General features: G+C 40.8%; 1 protein-coding gene and 2 long non-coding RNA genes across 3 annotated transcripts; 2 read left to right on the top strand and 1 right to left on the bottom strand.

Annotated features, from left to right (window-relative positions):
• The first annotated feature begins 1,991 nt into the window (after positions 1–1,991).
• Positions 1,992–3,104, top strand: LOC119478499. The gene is made up of 2 exons (XR_005204455.1): positions 1,992–2,489; positions 2,656–3,104. It is a non-coding gene; the product is annotated as an uncharacterized LOC119478499 (long non-coding RNA).
• Positions 2,638–13,051, bottom strand: LOC119478501. Its single transcript, XR_005204456.1, has 3 exons — positions 13,040–13,051; positions 8,975–8,976; positions 2,638–2,777 (listed from the first exon to the last, which is right to left on the bottom strand). It is a non-coding gene; the product is annotated as an uncharacterized LOC119478501 (long non-coding RNA).
• Positions 6,953–14,767, top strand: ggt5b (gamma-glutamyltransferase 5b). Its single transcript, XM_037753298.1, has 12 exons — positions 6,953–7,275; positions 9,539–9,666; positions 9,749–9,844; positions 10,577–10,772; positions 11,509–11,669; positions 11,788–11,934; positions 12,065–12,195; positions 13,520–13,710; positions 13,816–13,907; positions 14,019–14,128; positions 14,213–14,323; positions 14,541–14,767. The coding sequence occupies exons 1-12, from the start codon at positions 7,103–7,105 to the stop codon at positions 14,685–14,687; spliced, it is 1,683 nt and encodes a 560-aa protein (XP_037609226.1). The 5' UTR covers positions 6,953–7,102; the 3' UTR covers positions 14,688–14,767.
• Positions 14,768–17,747: the final 2,980 nt, after the last annotated feature.

The raw sequence follows: 17,747 nt of genomic DNA on the forward strand, positions 1-17,747 counted from the left end.
GAGGTTTATATTTTAAATCACGTTTAGTTTTTATTTTTAATCTCTCAACCACATATTTGAATATGCTTGTAATAGAGTATAATTAAAAAAAAAATTCCAAGGTCAACACATTAACTGAGGTTATTTTTTTCTAATAAGAGTAAATCATTTTTATGATTAAGTCTGGCATGAATGCAGCAGAAATGAATTCTCATGTCCTCATCTGTTCAAAATAACAATATGTGATACTTTGAAAAGGGTAGCCTCTAGTGTTGGTGGTTTTGTGATAGAGGGAGTGCATGCAGTTGTAGTTAGCATATGGCTATAATGTAGTTTGTTGCCAATTTAATGCTATGAGAAATCCTTTGGAAATTGAAGTCACATTTATAGGTGCTTTAACTTTTTCCCCCTCAGGTGGTGTAGACGCTCCCATCGGACGTCCTGCAGGAGATGGCCTCGACCACGGTGAAGGTGACAACCTCCCAGTCAACACCTCTTCTGATGAGGAAGAGGCAGGTGAGTATGAGGCTGGTCACGTGGATCGAGTGCAAGGTGAGTTCATTCCCCAGCTCTTCTCTGGAAAAGATGAAGATTCTGGATATGACTCCGATTTTGAGGATGAAGAGGACTTTCCTCCTGTTCCCGCTGGAACTCCTTCCTCCGTTCCTTCCTCCGCTCCTTCCTCCGTTCCTTCCTCCGCTCCTTCCCCCGTTCCTTCCTCCGCTCCTTCCTCCATTCCTTCCTCCGCTCCTTCCTCCACTCCTTCCTCAATTCCTTCCTCCGCTCCTTCCTCCATTCCTTCCTCCGTTCCTTTCTCCGCTCCTTCCTCCGCTCCTTCCTCCGCTCCTTCATCCGTTCCTTCCTCCGCTCCTTCCCCCGTTCCTTCCTCCATTCCTTCCTCCGCTCCTTCCTCCGCTCCTTCCTCCGCTCCTTCCTCCGTTCCTTCCTCCGCTCCTTCCTCCGCTCCTTCCTCCGCTCCTTTTGGTGTTGCTCAGCAGCTGATACCTGATCAGCATCAAGAGTCTGCTCCTTCCACCTCAGGCCTCCGCTCCTCCATGAAGAGGAGCAGGGACGAGAGCCACACCGAGCAGGTGAGTAGGAAGAGGCACAGGAGGAACCCGGCACCTTTGACCTCAGGCCTCGACTTCTGCAAGAAGAGGAGTAGGGAAGAGAGCCACACCGAGCTGGTAAGTTCGAAAAGGCAGAGGAGGGATTGCGAGGACAGCAGTGAGGATTCAACACCCTCCACTTCAGTCCTCGTCTTCTCCTCGAAGAAGAGCAGCGAAGAGGACTACTGGGACTCTGCACCCTCCACTTTAGGCCTCTGCTCCTCCTCAAAGAAGAGCAGCGAAGAGGACTACTGGGACTCAGCACCTTCCACTTCAGGCCTCGCCTTCTCCACAACCTGCTGGAGAGATCCTTCTTTTTACCGATGGGCGGATGACAGCGACTCTGATTAAGAGTCAGCCCAGTTTGCTGCAGGATTGAAAACCTTTGCGTCTGGCGGGGTAGATAAATCCTCAGGTAGCCTTTGCACCTGGCGAGGCTAACATAGCCCTAGGTAGCGTCTTGCACAAGGGCCTCTTTGTACATATCTTGAGGGCTGGCAAAGAGCCAGGTAGCCTTCCCACGCATCTGGCGGGGTTGGCGATGATTTTGTTGCACCAGGTTGTTTTTCACTTTTGAATAATAGTTCTCTTTATTAGTAATGTATAAGACACCTTGATTGCAGGTATGTAGCACTTTCCTCCATGTGCCTCTCCTCCTCCACAAAATCTAGGGATGCAAAGCCAAACTGTAAAACGAACAACAAACAACAAACCAAACCGTAAAAAAACAAACCGTAAAAAAACAAACCGCTCAATGACATCATACAGAACCAAAACCATGACCCAAAACCCACAATTTAAAAACCAAACCGTGGGCTTGCTGCACCACTAACCCACTCACACACTAATGGCGGCAAGCTACCATGCAAGGCACAATGGAGCAATGTGAGGTTCAGAGTCTCGCCAAGGGCACTTGTTGTTCTTTGTTGTTCTTTTTAAACTCAGCTCCAGATGCCTATACCAGAGGTAAGTTAACGGTTAATGACAACATTAACAAAAAAGTTCTGCAAATTTTAATTCCACTCATTTATACTTATACTAGGGATTATTAATCATTATATTGCTGTGTATTTTTCTTTATGAGGTGTAGGTGGCCATACCAGACAAAGGTAAGTCAATACTTAATGACAGCATCAACTGCTTAAAGTCTTAATCTCACTTACCAGAAATTGCAAGAAGATGTGTTTATGCAGGACCAGATAAGAAGGGCGGATGACCAAAGGACCAGATGAGTAGGACGGATGACCACAGGACCAGATGAGTAGGACGGATGACCACAGGACCAGATGAGTAGGATGGATGACCACAGGACCAGATGAGAAGGACGAATGACCACAGGACCAGATGAGAAGGACGAATGACCAGAGGACAAGCAGTAGAGCGTTTCTTTTAGTCGGCTAAGTAAGTAGTCCCCTTACTAAGACTACAAAAGTACCAGTAGTGACATAAAGTGGTGGTAAATTAACTTTGGTGGATTACATTTATTACAGGGACCTTCTTGAATAGCATTTCAAAAGTTGTATGATTGTGTCCAACATTATTTCTGACTTGTTTTTCCGTCTCACAGGGCAGAACTCCTCTGTGTTTTTGGCAGTTGAGAGTGGGCGCCAACCAGCCAATCATCCCAGGAAGACCCAGAACCACAGCAGAACCACTCTCAGCACCCTACTCGCTTCCAGGCACCAAGCTCTGCCTCTCCGCCCCGACCCCCGCCACCGCCAGAGGAGGACCGGCCCCCACCCGACCAGCACAGAGGACGTTGTTACTATCTTCTTCTTCTTCTGTGCTGGAGGGTTTGGGAAGCTCCTCACACTCACCGGAGGCTGCCACCAGCTCTACTATCTGGATTTCTGAGCAGAGCCAACATTGAATTCTAAACAGTTAAAAGTATTTTGTTTGTCACATTGAATACAGTTTCTAAATATTTCTTTGTATTATACACAATATCTTATCTTATATCTTTTATATATAATTAAGAATCTGACAAAATAAAAACAAATATTGTGCAAATTATGATTTAGTATGTTCTGATTTTCATTTGTGTTACAAGGGTAACTTTGAACTGTGTCTCATTATTATCATTATCATTATTGTTATTTTTAATAATTTGGTAAGTATACAAATATTATATATAATAATCATAATATTACATGTTGATATAGATAAAAAAGGTAAAAATTCCAAACCAAACTAAAGAATCTTTAGCAAACGTACAAGTTATTGTAAAGTAGTACAAACATAAAATTTATGGTCAAGTTATCCAATGTAGCATTTCAATACCAGACAAAATCCTGTTGTCTTAAAATGATTCCGTCTGGACTTTAAAGGTTTCCACTATTAAGCAAAAGCATTTTCCCAGATGGTAGGCTTATTTAAGATTTTTCTGAATAATATCCCAAATAGCATTAATTGATACAGTCAACATTAATATAAGTAACTTGTCATAGTTCTTATAATAATGAATGAATAAACTATTATAATAATATAGTAGAATAATAGAGACTCTACTCACAATCAGTCAGCTGCTGCAGGTGCACCTTGTTGTGTCAGTGTTCTGGAAAAAAAATACATCACAAATAAGCTTTTAAAGCCATTATGTTGATGGTTTTTGGAATTAACAAGGATCCAGTGAACTCACCAAGAAATCCAATAACAGTGGAGATGATGGCTTGCACAACCCTGCACTGTCTATTCATTTCAACTATGGATGCATCAGGTGCAAAAGGAGACATTTCTGATGGATCTGATATACTTTGACAGCCCTAATATATATATATTATATAATAACGTGTTAACGCAAATTCGTTTTAACACCACAAATATCTTTAACGCATTAAAGCAACTTGCTATTTTTAGGCTGTAGCGGGCTCAGTTTTAAAGCTAGAGTGAAGATACCAGTCTCATATAAAGTAGAAAATCTAAGGAATCAATTGATACCAACCATGTCATACTAGCTTGCAAAGGAGGCTAAATAATGCTCCAAAGATAAGCAAAATTTTGGTGAGGAAAACTGGCATGGCCATTTTCAAAGGGGTCCCTTGACCTCTGACATCAAGATGTGAATGAAAATGGGTTCTATAGGTACCCACGAGTCTCCCCTTTACAGACATACCAACTTTATGATAATCACATGCAGTTTTGGGGCAAGTCATATTATGATTTGAGCATATTTTTTATGCTAATAATATGCTAATCAATTAACACAGAAACCCTCACAGTACCTGTGGGAGTTCTGTGTTAATTGATTTCCAATAATAAATATATACATACATTTGCATAAAGCAGCATATTTTCCCGATCCCATGTTGATAAGAGTATTAAATACTTGACAAATCTGCCTTTAACGTACATTTTGAACAGATTAAAAAGACGTGTGATTAATTTGCAATTAACTATGGACAATCATGTGATTAATCGCGATTAAATATTTTAATCAATTTACAGCCCTAATATACATATCTGGAGGTCGGAGGTCAAGGGACCCCTATGAAAATAGCAATGCCAGTTTTTCCTCGCCGAAATTTAGTGTAAGTTTGGAGCGTTATTAAGCCTCTTTGGTGACAAGCTAGTATGACAAGGTTGGTACCAATGGATTCCTTAGGTTTTCCAGTTTCATATGATGCAAGTATCTTCACTCTAGCTTTAAGTCCACTCTAGTCCGATACAGCCTAAAAATCACAAGTTGCATTAATGCATGAAAGAAATTAGTGGCGTTAAAAGGAATTTGCGTGAACGCATTATCGTGTTTACATTGTCCTTTATTTAACCAGGTAAAAGTCTCATTGAAATTAAAAATGTTCAACTTTTCAAGATTGATGTGGCCAAAAAGGTCTTGACAGTTGTAACAAGGCAGGTCTACAAAAAGAAGTGGGAAGAACAAACAACACAGTTGTGTTCAGGCTGCAATGTGATGAATGAATTGATCTGACAGCTGTGGTGTCTTTTAAACCTGACACAGGCAAATCGGTCAAGATACAGCAGCACCCCTCAAATAGATCACATGGTATTTACTATTTCTCCCCACAGGCTAACCATTTGTGGTCATGTGTCATTATTTGATGCATAATCAGATTGTCTCCTTCCTGTCTGGCAGACCTGGTAATCTACCAACTCACATGTTTACTCTTGTCGCCCACTGCTAAAGTCACTACACCTGCAGGGCTGAAACTCAGTGTTTGGGTGCATCTTAGTGTTTTCAGTGCCAACTTTACCGAATCAACTTCTGGCCGAGTCAAGTTAGAGATTGATTGTCTAGAAGTGTTGGCAGCTGTGTTGTGCTCCCGAGAGCCATGTTCCCAGTCCGGGCTCGTGCCACTTTACACAGCTTAAGGGTAGACTGGCCATCTGGAGAATCTGCAGGGGATTTGGGCTCATCAATATGTGCTGCAACATCAAAAACACAAGGAAATCTCATTATGTTCAGTAGCCCTTCAGTAGCCTGGTCGACCAGCTCAGCACAACTGTGTGAGAGTTCATCAGCAAACCTGTTTCATTCATTGAGCTGACGTCAATCGTACAATGATGTCAACATTTCACATACTGTCAAGATGCATCTGGAGGTAGAAAGGAGTATGACAGTAAATGAGTCAAACTGTATCATCTTTCACTTTCACCCCAAATGCTGCTGTCTCATACTCGGGAACGGTACGAATCAATCGTACCCATTGTGTCCCTCAACAGAACACTGTGTCTTCACCTCTTTAAGTCTACACTCATGGTTTTATTCAGGATTTGTCATGTGAGAAAGACTGACAGATTTTTCTGTTTAGTTTTCAAGTTTCTATGAAGTGCTTCACCACAAAACATTGTATGAAAATACTGCTCCCTGAAATCGTTCATCAGGAAATATCTGAGAACCGTATTGTTAATTAATCTATGATCGAAAATGAAATATTTAAGAAAATGCCTTACTCAAAAGTTCATTAATTCTAAAGCGTAATGTGATTAACCTCAATGTCAGGAGTCAATAGAAGAAACGTAAACTGACTCTGAACCTGAAATTGAAATCTTTATACCTTCAGAATTTGCTCAATTGAAATGTACGCACTTAAAAACTTTATACTGACATAAATTATTGACAAAGACATTGATACTGCAATAGAAATTAACACAAATTGAGAACTAGTAAGTTGCTTCATTTACTTTGTTTTTAGGGTTGATTTGTTGTTGTAGGCTACTTCATCTTTATCTGAAATAGTTTAGGGTTTCAGTAACTATAAACCAACATACAGCCCCAATGGTTCAGATAAGGAATATCACATCAAAATACACATTTACAGTACAGTAAACGCGCATTTAGAAATAAATAATAAATATGAAGTTAGTGGGGTGAAAACCTACAGCTGGGATTATTGTAAAAATTCCACCTTCAAGATGCAGTTGGTAAGAAAGAGTGAGATCTGGAGGTTTGTTTCAATTTGACCCGACACTGACTTTCGTTGACTTAACGGCCACAGGTGTCGCTGTTAACAAGCATTTCTGAAAGTTACAAACAGTCCCTTTAAAATGAGAAAAATAAAGTACAGATACAGTACTTTATACAGGCAAAGCTTTACACATTGGTCCCTGTTTGGCCTCAGCTTAAAGCCTCCTGTCTCCAGCGTGTCACTGATGCAGAGGTCACATCACATCCATTGTCATGTATAATGGTACAGCAGGGATCGGGCTGAGTCTCCTGATACTGTGATGAGTATGGAGCTGCAGGGAAAAAAAAGACAAAAGGGGGAAACTCTGCCAAATTGCCTGGAACCCATGAACTCTTATGACACTAATAACTGGGAATAACATCATGGTTATTTCCAGAGTATGGGGGGGATGATTGGAGCGTCATAACTCCATCCCCCCTTAGCACTTTCACTTCAGCAGCAGTAGCCAGCTGATGGAGGAGAGAGGAGTGGAGGGGAGGATAAACGCATGCACTTTCAGGATTAGTAGCAGTGTCCATATATAGAGCGTGTGTGCGCACTGAGCGGCTGCAGCAACAGTTTCCCTGCTTCAACACAAAGTTTTCTCCAATGGCTAATTGCAAGCCCTGGCTGGTGTGCTGCTACATCTTGGCTGCTTTACTCAGCGCGGTTGCTCTCGTGGGTATGTGCATCGTCTGGCTCGTGGACAGAGAGTGTCCAAGTGGAAGCTTTACGCACGCGGCTGTGGCTGCAGACTCACTACGCTGCTCTGAGATTGGCAGGTAAGTAACTCACTGATAACTTAAAGTATAGTTGGAGCTGTGTTTGTCTTTACACTCTGTATCTAAAACCTTCAAATTAAAGCGTGAATGTTTGTTTTATTGGAATTTTAATGAAGTTGTGTGCTCTTATAGATATTCCTTTACATGTTTCTTTATTCACAGAAATGACTTATCCAGAACTCTGTGTTGCTATCTGGCTGCACCTCCCTGCCTATCTGTGGCTGAGATAAAAAAAAAAGCTGAACAGAGCAACCTACCTTCAGAATTTGCTCGATTGAAATGTACACACTTAAAAACTTTATACTGACATTAACTATTGACAAAGACATTGATACTGCAATAGAAATTAACACAAATTGAGAACTAGTATGTTGCTTGATTTACTTTGTTTTTAGGGTTCATTTGTTGTTGTAAGTTACTTGATCTTTATCTGAAATAGTTTGGGGTTTCAGTAACTATAAAACAACATACAGCCCCAATGGTTCAGTTAAGGAATGACACATAAAAATACACATTTACAGTACAGTAAACGCATACATAGTGCGTTTAGAAATGAATAATAAATATGAAGTTAGTGGGGAGAAAAGCTGATAAGTTAAAGTATAGTTGGAGCTGAGTTTGGCTTTACACTCTGGATCTAAAACCTCCAAATTAAAGCGTGAATTTTTTTTATTGGAATTTGGAAGTTGATTAAGTTGTGTGCTCTTATAGATATTCCTTTACATGTTTCTTTATTCCCATAAATGATTCAGAACTCTGTGTGCTATCTGGCTGCACCTCCCTGCCTCTGTGGCTGAGATAAAAAAGCTGAACAGAGCAATGGGATAAGCAGTTTAAGAGATTTGATAGGCTTTGCTTGAAGAATAGAGGTAATGCCTGCAGAAGTGTGTACAGACAGGCTCTGATTCTCCACACCTCTTGTTGTTGTTATACTTCCAAACTATCCTGTTGGGGTTTCCAAACCCACTAAGTGATGGAAATCTTTCTAATTTGGAGGTAGTAGAATAGATTTATTTCTTTGATGTACTCTTTGATGCAGTCATTTGTTCTGTGGTGAGCCACACTGTGGACTCTGTCATCACGGTAATTTCAGATATAGATGAAAGGTGAGGGATTGTTTTACCACTGGAATGTGCACAAAGCTCTTCCTGAACTGGCAACGAGTTTTTTTGCCCTCATTTCCCAGTTCATGGCAGAGACAATGAATCAGTGCACAATGCACTGAATCATCATGTTCATCTGATAAGAGGAACGTTTAAGGAAAGCTTTTGACTTTTTTCACTCACTTGCACAACATGTCCCTCAACGTTTTTGGAGCTAGTGTTTAGTTTCAAGTAAGATAAGATAAGATAAGATAAGATAAGATAAGATTGTATTTATCCCGAGGGAAATTGTTGTGCAGCAGTTGCACTACAAAGAGAGTCTCTCTAAACTCCACTTTCTCCAAACTGACTTTTCTCCCTAACCGTCTGTATATACCTTCTTAGATATGGAGAGAAACATAAAAGCAAACACACAAATATAATAACCACATTAGTGTTGTTAAGCCTTTACACACAAAATAATACAACCTGCATTTAGTTTTGTCCGTCTGTAGACAAAATCCCATTAAAAAATCATCAATTTTTAACAACTGCTGTATAAAGACATAAACCAGGAACAACCATTTGTTGTTCTTTCTACTCTCTTCACATGAAACTCCTTTAATTCGATTTTTTCAGTTAATTTGAGTCTGTTATTCCTCATCCTCCTGACACTTTATCTCTCTGTTGAACCCAAACCTCAAAGCCCTGAGTCAGCCTAACTTAACAGAGCCGAAACATTCCCGACACTGCCTTCTCTTGTTGCTCATTGAGCACATCTGACCTCATGCCAACCTCTCCCTGAAAGCATCCATTCACAGCTTTAAGAGATGGTTCAGACTAAATAGGTTTTCATGCTCTGCTGTGTAGTACAATTAAGTTGGATGAGCCTTATAAAGAGGTGTACACAGTAGACGGTTCATTTCAAAAGCACCACCATGGCCAGCGTCTTTCACGGTATGTTGCCTGAAGTATACCTCGAGCATCAGCACTTGGTTTAAACTTGCCTCTTGGCAGCTCCCTGAAACACTGAGCCCTCCAAGTCCAGGCAGTGATGCAGGCAACTATTCAAAAATGTGCATGTGTTTCTGTGGGTGGGCAAATATGTTAGCCAGAGAGTTAGTGACTGACTGTGTACTCACACATTTCCAATAAATCCAGTGAAAATTAATGTTTTCCAGGAACATGCTCCGGCAGGGGGGGTCGGCAGTAGATGGCGCCATTGCAGCTCTGCTGTGCACATCTGTGGTCAATCCTCAGAGCATGGGGATCGGAGGAGGATCTATATTCACCATAAGAGATAAAAAAGGTGGGTTTTCTCATCCATCTGTGTGACGTCAGATGATAATGCTTGATTAGGCTGATCATTCTAATTGCTGATCTCTTCTTAGGCAACGTTAAAGTCTACAACTTCAGAGAGACCGTCCCGAAGTCTGTTAAAACAAACCTGTTACATGACTGTCCCACCTCATGGAAACTGAGCAAAGGTAGGCAGGATTGTCCATCAGTGTAGTAGTAGTAGCCCATACAGTAATACACATTTCCTACCCATACTTCCTGCAATGTCATCCCAGTAACTCAGAGAAATGTTCTTCTAATGGATCGTTTGGCTCATTTTCAACATAATTTTTTTGCACTTGAGGTGTCCTCTTACAGTCTTGGAGAAATTAGTGGGAACATTTTACTTTAATCTCCCTTACTTAGCTTTCATAAGCATAGCCATTTATTAAATGATTCATAACCCACACAGATTTAAGGATACGTTTTAAGTTTATTAAAGAGGACCTATTATGTGTTTTTTCAGGTTCATACTTGTATTTTGGGTTTCTGCTGGAACATGTTTACATGCTGCAATGTTCAAAACATGTAGCAGCACCTCTTTTCACCCTCTGTCTGAAACGCTCTGTTTGAGCTGTTGCCCCCCTCCACCACCACAACAAAACTAAAGGAAAGGGAAAAGCACAAAAGCATAATAGGTCCTCTTTAAGGTCGCTTCAGTTTGATTGAAATCACTGTTAGATGTTGTTTTCTAGCATTAAAATGTTTGCATATGTAATTGTATTTGCTACCCTGAATAAATGATATCACCAGGAGTCAAAAACATGTTGCTCCTCTTTCTTTTCCACGTGAAGTCAGTCCATGTCAAGTTTTGATCATTGGTCTCCATCATCCGTTTAATGCAGCTGCACTGTTTCCCACCTGTACTGTACATTGTATAGGCAGCCAGTGGATCGGCGTTCCCGGAGAGCTGCGTGGCTACGAAGCAGTTCACAAAAAGTATGGGAAGCTGCCTTGGGCCAAGCTGTTTGAGCCGACAATTCAACTGGCCAGGAAGGGCATCTCTCTGCCGCCGTATCTGGGATATATTCTGAAGCACTCCGTGGTGAAAGAGCACGTGGAAAACACATCTCTCTGGTACAGCATCTCACTAACTGCTTTATAGCGTATAATGAGCTTTTAAACGTTACTTTAAGAATAGTTGCTTTGTAGCGACTCTGATAATAAATGTTTGAGGACACTGGAGCCTTTTCTCATTCGCCTGTCACTGCAGGAATCCAAAGGGCAAAGGGTTTCCCTATAAATCCCTGGTTTAACCCGTGCTAGTTTTATGTAACCCCTGGGTTAACAATTGACTCCCGGCATTTCACATAATTTGACCTCAGTTGCACGCTCATTTGAACACTTTTTGGATTAGTGAGAAACGATTGTTATATTCTAATAGCAGAAGTGTGCAAAAAAGTGTCTCCCACGCACAACATTTCAGGAGCAGGGTTTACTGACCCGGGAATAAAATCAGTGCTCACATTCTTTCAGAGATGTTAGTGTGAAATATTGCTTTTCCCAAATGCAGGACTTAAAACGGGGTTAGCTGGGAGTTAAGTGCAGTGTGAAAAGCCTGAAAGAGTGTGTTTGCTTCTTGTCGGCAAAAGTGTGTGCATAGATGCAGAAACAAATTCTGCAGAACATTTGAGAATATTCCTCGATAAGTGTGATTAAGCACAAAAGATATATTATGAATTGCATGAAATTAATGTCATGATCATGATTATGATCATGGTGCAGCATGAGTATCTCTCAGTGTATTCTGTTTATACTTCCTGTGTTATATAAGAAGTTCTAATAGTTCTTTTATGTCAATACTCTTTTCCAGTCAAGTTTTCTGCCACAACAACAAAACCATTCTGAGCACAGGAGACATCCTGAAGTTCACTAAACTTGCAGAAACCATGGAAACAATTGCAAAGAAAGGGGCAGATGCCTTCTACACTGGCACGATAGGACGTGACTTAATCAAAGACATAAAAGATGCAGGTTGGTGAAATTTCAGTACAGGTTGGGCAAGCTTGAGGTGAATACTTGAATAGAAAACACACTTGTACGTAATGTAAAAAAAGAAAAGATGAATTTCATATTCATGTTTCTCTCCAAGGTGGAACTTTGAAAAAAGAGGATCTGGAGTCCTACCGGGTTCGGGTGCAGGATCCATGGATCGTTCCTTTGGGAAACGCTCGGATGTACATCCCTCCACCACCTGCCGGGGGTCCCCTGCTGGCCTTCATTCTCAAGCTGATGGAAGGTATCATGCTCCTGTGATCCCTTAAACTGACCTACTGTCGCAGTTGAATTCAATTCTAGCATCTTTGCCCTGTACTCTGAATTATGAAAAGATTGTAGAGCATAATAGTCTCTCCTTTTTCCTTCCGCAGGGTTCGCCTTGACCCCAAACTCTCTGCACGATGACCAGAAGATTCTGACGTACCATCGTTATATAGAGGCAGCTAAATTTGCTAATGGACAAAGGAAGAGCATTAATGATCCTCACTTTAATAACGGAAAGGTTGGGATTTTAAGTTTTTTTTGTTCATTATTCTTAAGACAAAATCATAGACTGTATATAAAGATGGACGACATGACAGCTCCCCAAAAGTGAAGCCAAAACATCTCGATAGCCCCCTGGTGGCTGGCTGCAGTATAGGTCATAAAGCCCGCCCCCTCCATGTTAGCGGATGGGACGTGGGTCAAACTAAAAAGTCAATGTACACGTCAAATACTTTTTTCCCAAAGATGGTTTCTGGCATTTTAGGTTGTTCTTCAATTTGATCATAAATGTATTTATAGAGATATTATGGTAAATTGTTGTGTCTTTCTAGCCAAACAGCTATCGTGGTGCTAACGTAGCAGCCAGGTGGTCTCACGCTAACAACATGTGGCCATGCTTGGCCTGTGATTGGCTCGGGCTGGTGTGTGGACGGGACTTAGATACCTCAGGTCCAGACCCCGTGAACACTACTGGGCAGACTCTGGCTCCATATGCCGTCAAAATCTCAAGATGGCAGCTCCCGTATTCAGGATATTTTGGCTTCACTTTTGTACTGTGGGAGGAAGTGGAGACGCGTCGTCCATACAGTCTGTGGACAAAAAAGAAAATAAGTTCTATATATCTATCTAATATCTCACTATATAACAGTTGCTAAAGCTGCAGTAATCATATTAACAATACAAAAATGACATTGAGATGAATTATTAGAGAGAATTATCACCCGATTCTGCATTTCCTACCCGCTTTATGTAGCGTTTCAGCATCTCGCAGCTCACTGTTTTGGTTTGACGTCCTGCGACTTTACAGTTTTATCACTATTCTCATCAACCTTGTTTCTAAAGCTCTGATAAACCCAGCGTACACCACCTGCCCAAACCAAATGGTAGATAGACAAATTTAGCAACTAGCTGGTGAACATAGTGGAACATTAAGCTGCTAAAGAGCCAGATATTTCCCTCGAGAATTGATGGAGAGCAAAACAGAGCGGAGAGTGGATATTGGACTGTTTTTCCATGCCTGCTGGTTGTGTAAGTAGTTTAGCTTATTACATTTAATTTATTTGTCAGGGACCATACAAAAACATTCATCTCATACAAAGAGAAGAGATTCATTGTACCAGATTTACTAGCTAATTTCCATATGCAGTCCCTGGGCAGGTAGACTAGAAACACTAATACTACTACTAACCTCCCCATGCTTCCTGTCTTTATCTACAGAAGAAACAAAACAAACCCAGAAGAAAAAAAAAGAAAAATAATCTGAGATACAGTTTTGGAATCTCACCCCAGCAGTATACAAGATGTTATTCTTCTCCAGTCTCATCATGATATTCTTCTTTCAGAGTGCAGATCATCTGATTGATGCCTCCTTCATTAATCGCATCAGGGACATGATCTTTTCAAACCGCACCAATAACAATAACTCCTACTACTTCAATGCTAAGCCCTCCCGTGATACCGTTGGGACGACACACGTGTCCGTCTTGGATGAAGACGGACTGGCCGTCTCTGCCACCAGCACCATAAACCAGTTGTGAGCAGGAAGCCTCCTCAAGCAGAATATTACCACTTTTATATTATATCAAATCTATTATAATTCAATAATTATCCGCTCATTCTACTGTCTTTTGTTTTGTAGATTTGGAGGAGGCGTTTACTCTCCACGAACGGGCATCATCCTCAACAATGAGCTGGCCGACTTCTGTGGGAGGGCAAAGACAGTGACGGCGGGTAAAGTCACAGACATAAACTTTCAACCTCAGACAATTGAATTAAAGACATGACTTGATGTAGTCATTTAGTTTATTTCCAGTCTGATATGGAGTGTAATTGTTGTCGCAGGTGAACAGCCTCCTTCCTCAATGGCTCCAGTAATACTGGAGACAGAGTCTGGAGGACTGCTTGTGATTGGTGGATCTGGAGGAAGCATGATTACCTCAGCAGTGGCCTTGGTAACTCGATTGAACTCTTGTTCGCCTACTTGTTTATCTGCTTCCTCATTTGTTTGCTTACATGATTCTCCTTTATTCCTGCAGTCTATGATAAATCGCCTGTGGTTGGGGATGAATCTGAAAGACGCCATTGCTGCGAAAATAGTGTTTGTTAAAGCCGAAAACGAAGTGAATTTTGAGCCTTGTTTTGACGAGGTGAGATACTCATGTTGTCATCCTCACTGTCCATTATTGACGTTCAAATTCACCAGACTTTGACCGTCTATCTAATGAATAACATTTCTATTCATGATAATGTCTTCTGATAGAGATTACCACAACATAATCCTACAACTTCAATTTATCTGTAATCAATTTTGAAACCTGAAGGATAAGTGGTATTAATTTGTGTGTGTGTTTTGTGTGCCCTCAGCCTGTGAAAGATAGCCTCAAAGCTCTTGGACACAAAGTTGGGAACTGGAAATTCTTCCTCAATGTAGTCAATGCTGTGGAAAAGGAGAAAGGATGCATTGTGGCCGCATCGGACAGCAGGAAGCATGGGGTGTCAGCTGGATACTGACCATACAGACCACGAGGAAGCACTAAACTCTGCCCTAAACACTGGCTGAACCTTTAGCCTTAAGAATATTGAATGTGCCATCAACAAAATGTGAGAAATGTGGTGTTCAGGCTCTTCCCTGATGAGCAACACAATCAGCCAAGAAACTACTAAACTTAAAGGATAATTCCGGTTTATTATAACTTGGGTCTTATTTTCATATGTCTGTATCATAGACTGTATAAACTATGGACGTAGTCTTCGTGACGTCGTCTCCGTGACGTTACCCATAGGTTTCCTAAGAGCCGTTGTGAACTTTAAAGTGGAAAGTGGGTGGCTCGGCCGTTGCCATCTTGGCAGTGACGACACAGCCTAACTCCCAGCTAATCCAAAAATGGGCAAAGAGGTGGATTGTCGGTGGAGCTGAGGCGGGCCCGGTTGACACAGTAGAGCAGAAAGCTAGCAACCTGAGACGGCACACACCGGTCACTCAAAGTGGCTACTCCCTTAATTATGCATAACTTTAAGCCTTAATATAATTAAAAGGGTGAGTTATATAACCCCCCTTCAGTACAGTTGTGATGAACGGGGCAAATTAGCTATAGAGACCAAGTATAAGTCTGCATCAGGCTGTAAACATGTTTTTTATTCTGCTGTAAAGTTGGGCATTTTAACATGGGGGTCTATCGGGATGGATTTGCTTTTGGAGTCAGTCTCAAGTGGCCCTTTGACGAACTGCAGTTTTTGGCACTTCCGTGTTGGCTTCATTTCTCAGCACTGGAGGTTGCCACTTGGCAATTATCGGTTAGACAACATTGTTCTCACCATAGCAATTGGCAACATGACTTAAAAGTAGTCAGATGGGGTAAGAAAAACATGTTATCAGATGATCAGAGTATCTAAACCACTTTATTTGGAGGTAAACTGAAAGTAGACGTTTTCGTCCAAATTTTGCACAAATTAGCGCAAATTAATGCAATTTCTTTGCGCTGTCTTGACGTTTTTTTCTGGCGTGTCCACCGCTGAGTGCACCAGAAATGCTGAAAATAATCCATCTCTGCACAAGAAAACTGTGGCCTTCAGGTAACATAAAAACGTGAAAGTCTCTCTAGAGCCAGTGTTTGGTTTGTCCGTTCTGGGCTACTGTAGAAACATGGCAGAGCAACATGGTGGACTCCGTGAAGAGCTCCTTATGTAGATATGCAGGGCTCATTCTAAGTTAACGAAAACAACAATTCTTAGTTTCAGGTGATTATAGTTACGAAAATTATATTAAATTTCTGTCAATAGATCCCCCAAAAAGTTACGCACTGTTTTGTGCCTCAAACAGTTCCTTTAACTGTTTGAGGCTGTTAGAGACCTACTTCTTTAGTCGAGGCAATTAGTGTGAAACTTCTTTCTTGAGGTTTATAATATGCAACAATCCCCCCATGATTAGCCAGATACATTTGTGTAACCCTGCGTGGGACTGATTTATAACTGTTTTACTGTCCAACTACTCCGGTTTTTCGCCCAGTCAGTCTTCTTTTTAGCGATGTTGCCACATTCCCTAATCTCAGAAATTAACTTGATGACTGTGACCAACAGAAATGATGGACAAAACTATGAAAATAAGACCCAAACTATAATAACAAACTTATCCTTTGAGCGGATAAGATCGCTCCAAATATACACATTTTCAATCCAGCCAGTCGTCTCACACACACACACATAGAAATACCCTGATGTCATACCACTTACGCACAGTAAACACACCATGAGGCTGCTACTCTCTTTGCTGTGATCTGCTTTCATGTGCTGCAGGATTACACACTCCTGAACCGAAGTGTATTATTTGTAGCAGCGGACCATGAGGGCAAATCAGCTGTAGGCCAACAAAAGAAAACCAACCGCTGTGTGACACCAAGTCTATTAATATCAATGAATGTTTTATTTTCTGACTGAACTTTGTAATGATGTGTAAGAACTGTTTATTGTAGATGAGCCATGAAACCCTTTCAAAGTGACTTCCTGACTGATGTGAGTTGAAGACTGCCAGCCGTCCAAACAGGGAACTTTACTGTGACCTTAAAGATTTTTTACTGTATGTGAAACAACCCTATTCAGTTCCCTGAGCATGCTGTGGTCTTTGTTTAAAGATTAAAGGAATTCTGTAGAATTTATTTTTTTAAAAAGAACTAACAATTTGATTCAAAATTAACAAAATGATCTAAAAAATATATATTTTCACATCACCAACATGTAATTTTTGTATTTTCTGTTTTAATATGTCAAAATGTTTTGTAAAATAATGACACTTTTTTACAACTATTATCTGTGAATATCTGTTTGTCACAATAAAACATAAAGTCCAAACAAAGACGAGTGATCGCTGAGTCTCTGATCTTTACCAGACATGCTTGAGTTCATACTTTGTTCACCCCAAAAACCTTCAATACACTTTTCACTGTGAGCTACAACTCTTTAAACATTTATCCTATGTTGTTAGTATAGTGTGATCTGCAATAATCTGCTGCATGTTTTCCTGTTTGCCTTGTATCAGAGCACCACTTTTGCTCCGAGACAAAGGAAGCAGTAATGAGATACATTTCAGTAGAGAGACTTATGAATTAGTAATGATTTCTTAAGTGGATTCTGCCGCGTTTCCTTTGAGGCACTAGATGTGAGTTATGGGAACATGCAAATTTTAGTCGGTGTGAAGCACCACTGTCTTTGTTGTATGACAAATGAGTTAATATGGGAAAGTTGTGACTTCATATCGTCATGATATGACCCTCTTTGTATGAATAACATCAATTTAAAGCATCATTTTATACCATGCAGAAAATGTCTTTCACTTAAAGCAGTTAAATAATCCAGTGATGACTCTCTGACTTCCACTGTTAGCACACTTTTAGTCACAAAGTCCCCTGATGAAGCAAATTATCTCAACGGTTAGTTATTTTATGTCATTATACCGTACAGTAGATGCATTCTGTCTTTGTTCCTCATTATTTTGTAACCGTCATAATGCCATGCAAGGCGGTGGGTCGAATTAAAACCACATAGACATTGATGTACGCTGATTTTTTTAATGCCTAA

Source organism: Sebastes umbrosus, chromosome 19 (assembly GCF_015220745.1).
Source record: "Sebastes umbrosus isolate fSebUmb1 chromosome 19, fSebUmb1.pri, whole genome shotgun sequence".
NCBI classification, from domain to species: Eukaryota; Metazoa; Chordata; class Actinopteri; order Perciformes; family Sebastidae; genus Sebastes; species Sebastes umbrosus.

Coding starts and splice junctions, on each gene's coding strand:
- ggt5b (XM_037753298.1), top strand. CDS start 7,103: ATGGCTAATTGCAAGCCCTGGCTGGTGTGCTGCTACATCTTGGCTGCT. Junction 10,773..11,508: donor GTGGAAAACACATCTCTCTG/GTACAGCATCTC, acceptor ACTCTTTTCCAG/TCAAGTTTTCTGCCACAACA. Junction 11,670..11,787: donor CAAAGACATAAAAGATGCAG/GTTGGTGAAATT, acceptor TTTCTCTCCAAG/GTGGAACTTTGAAAAAAGAG.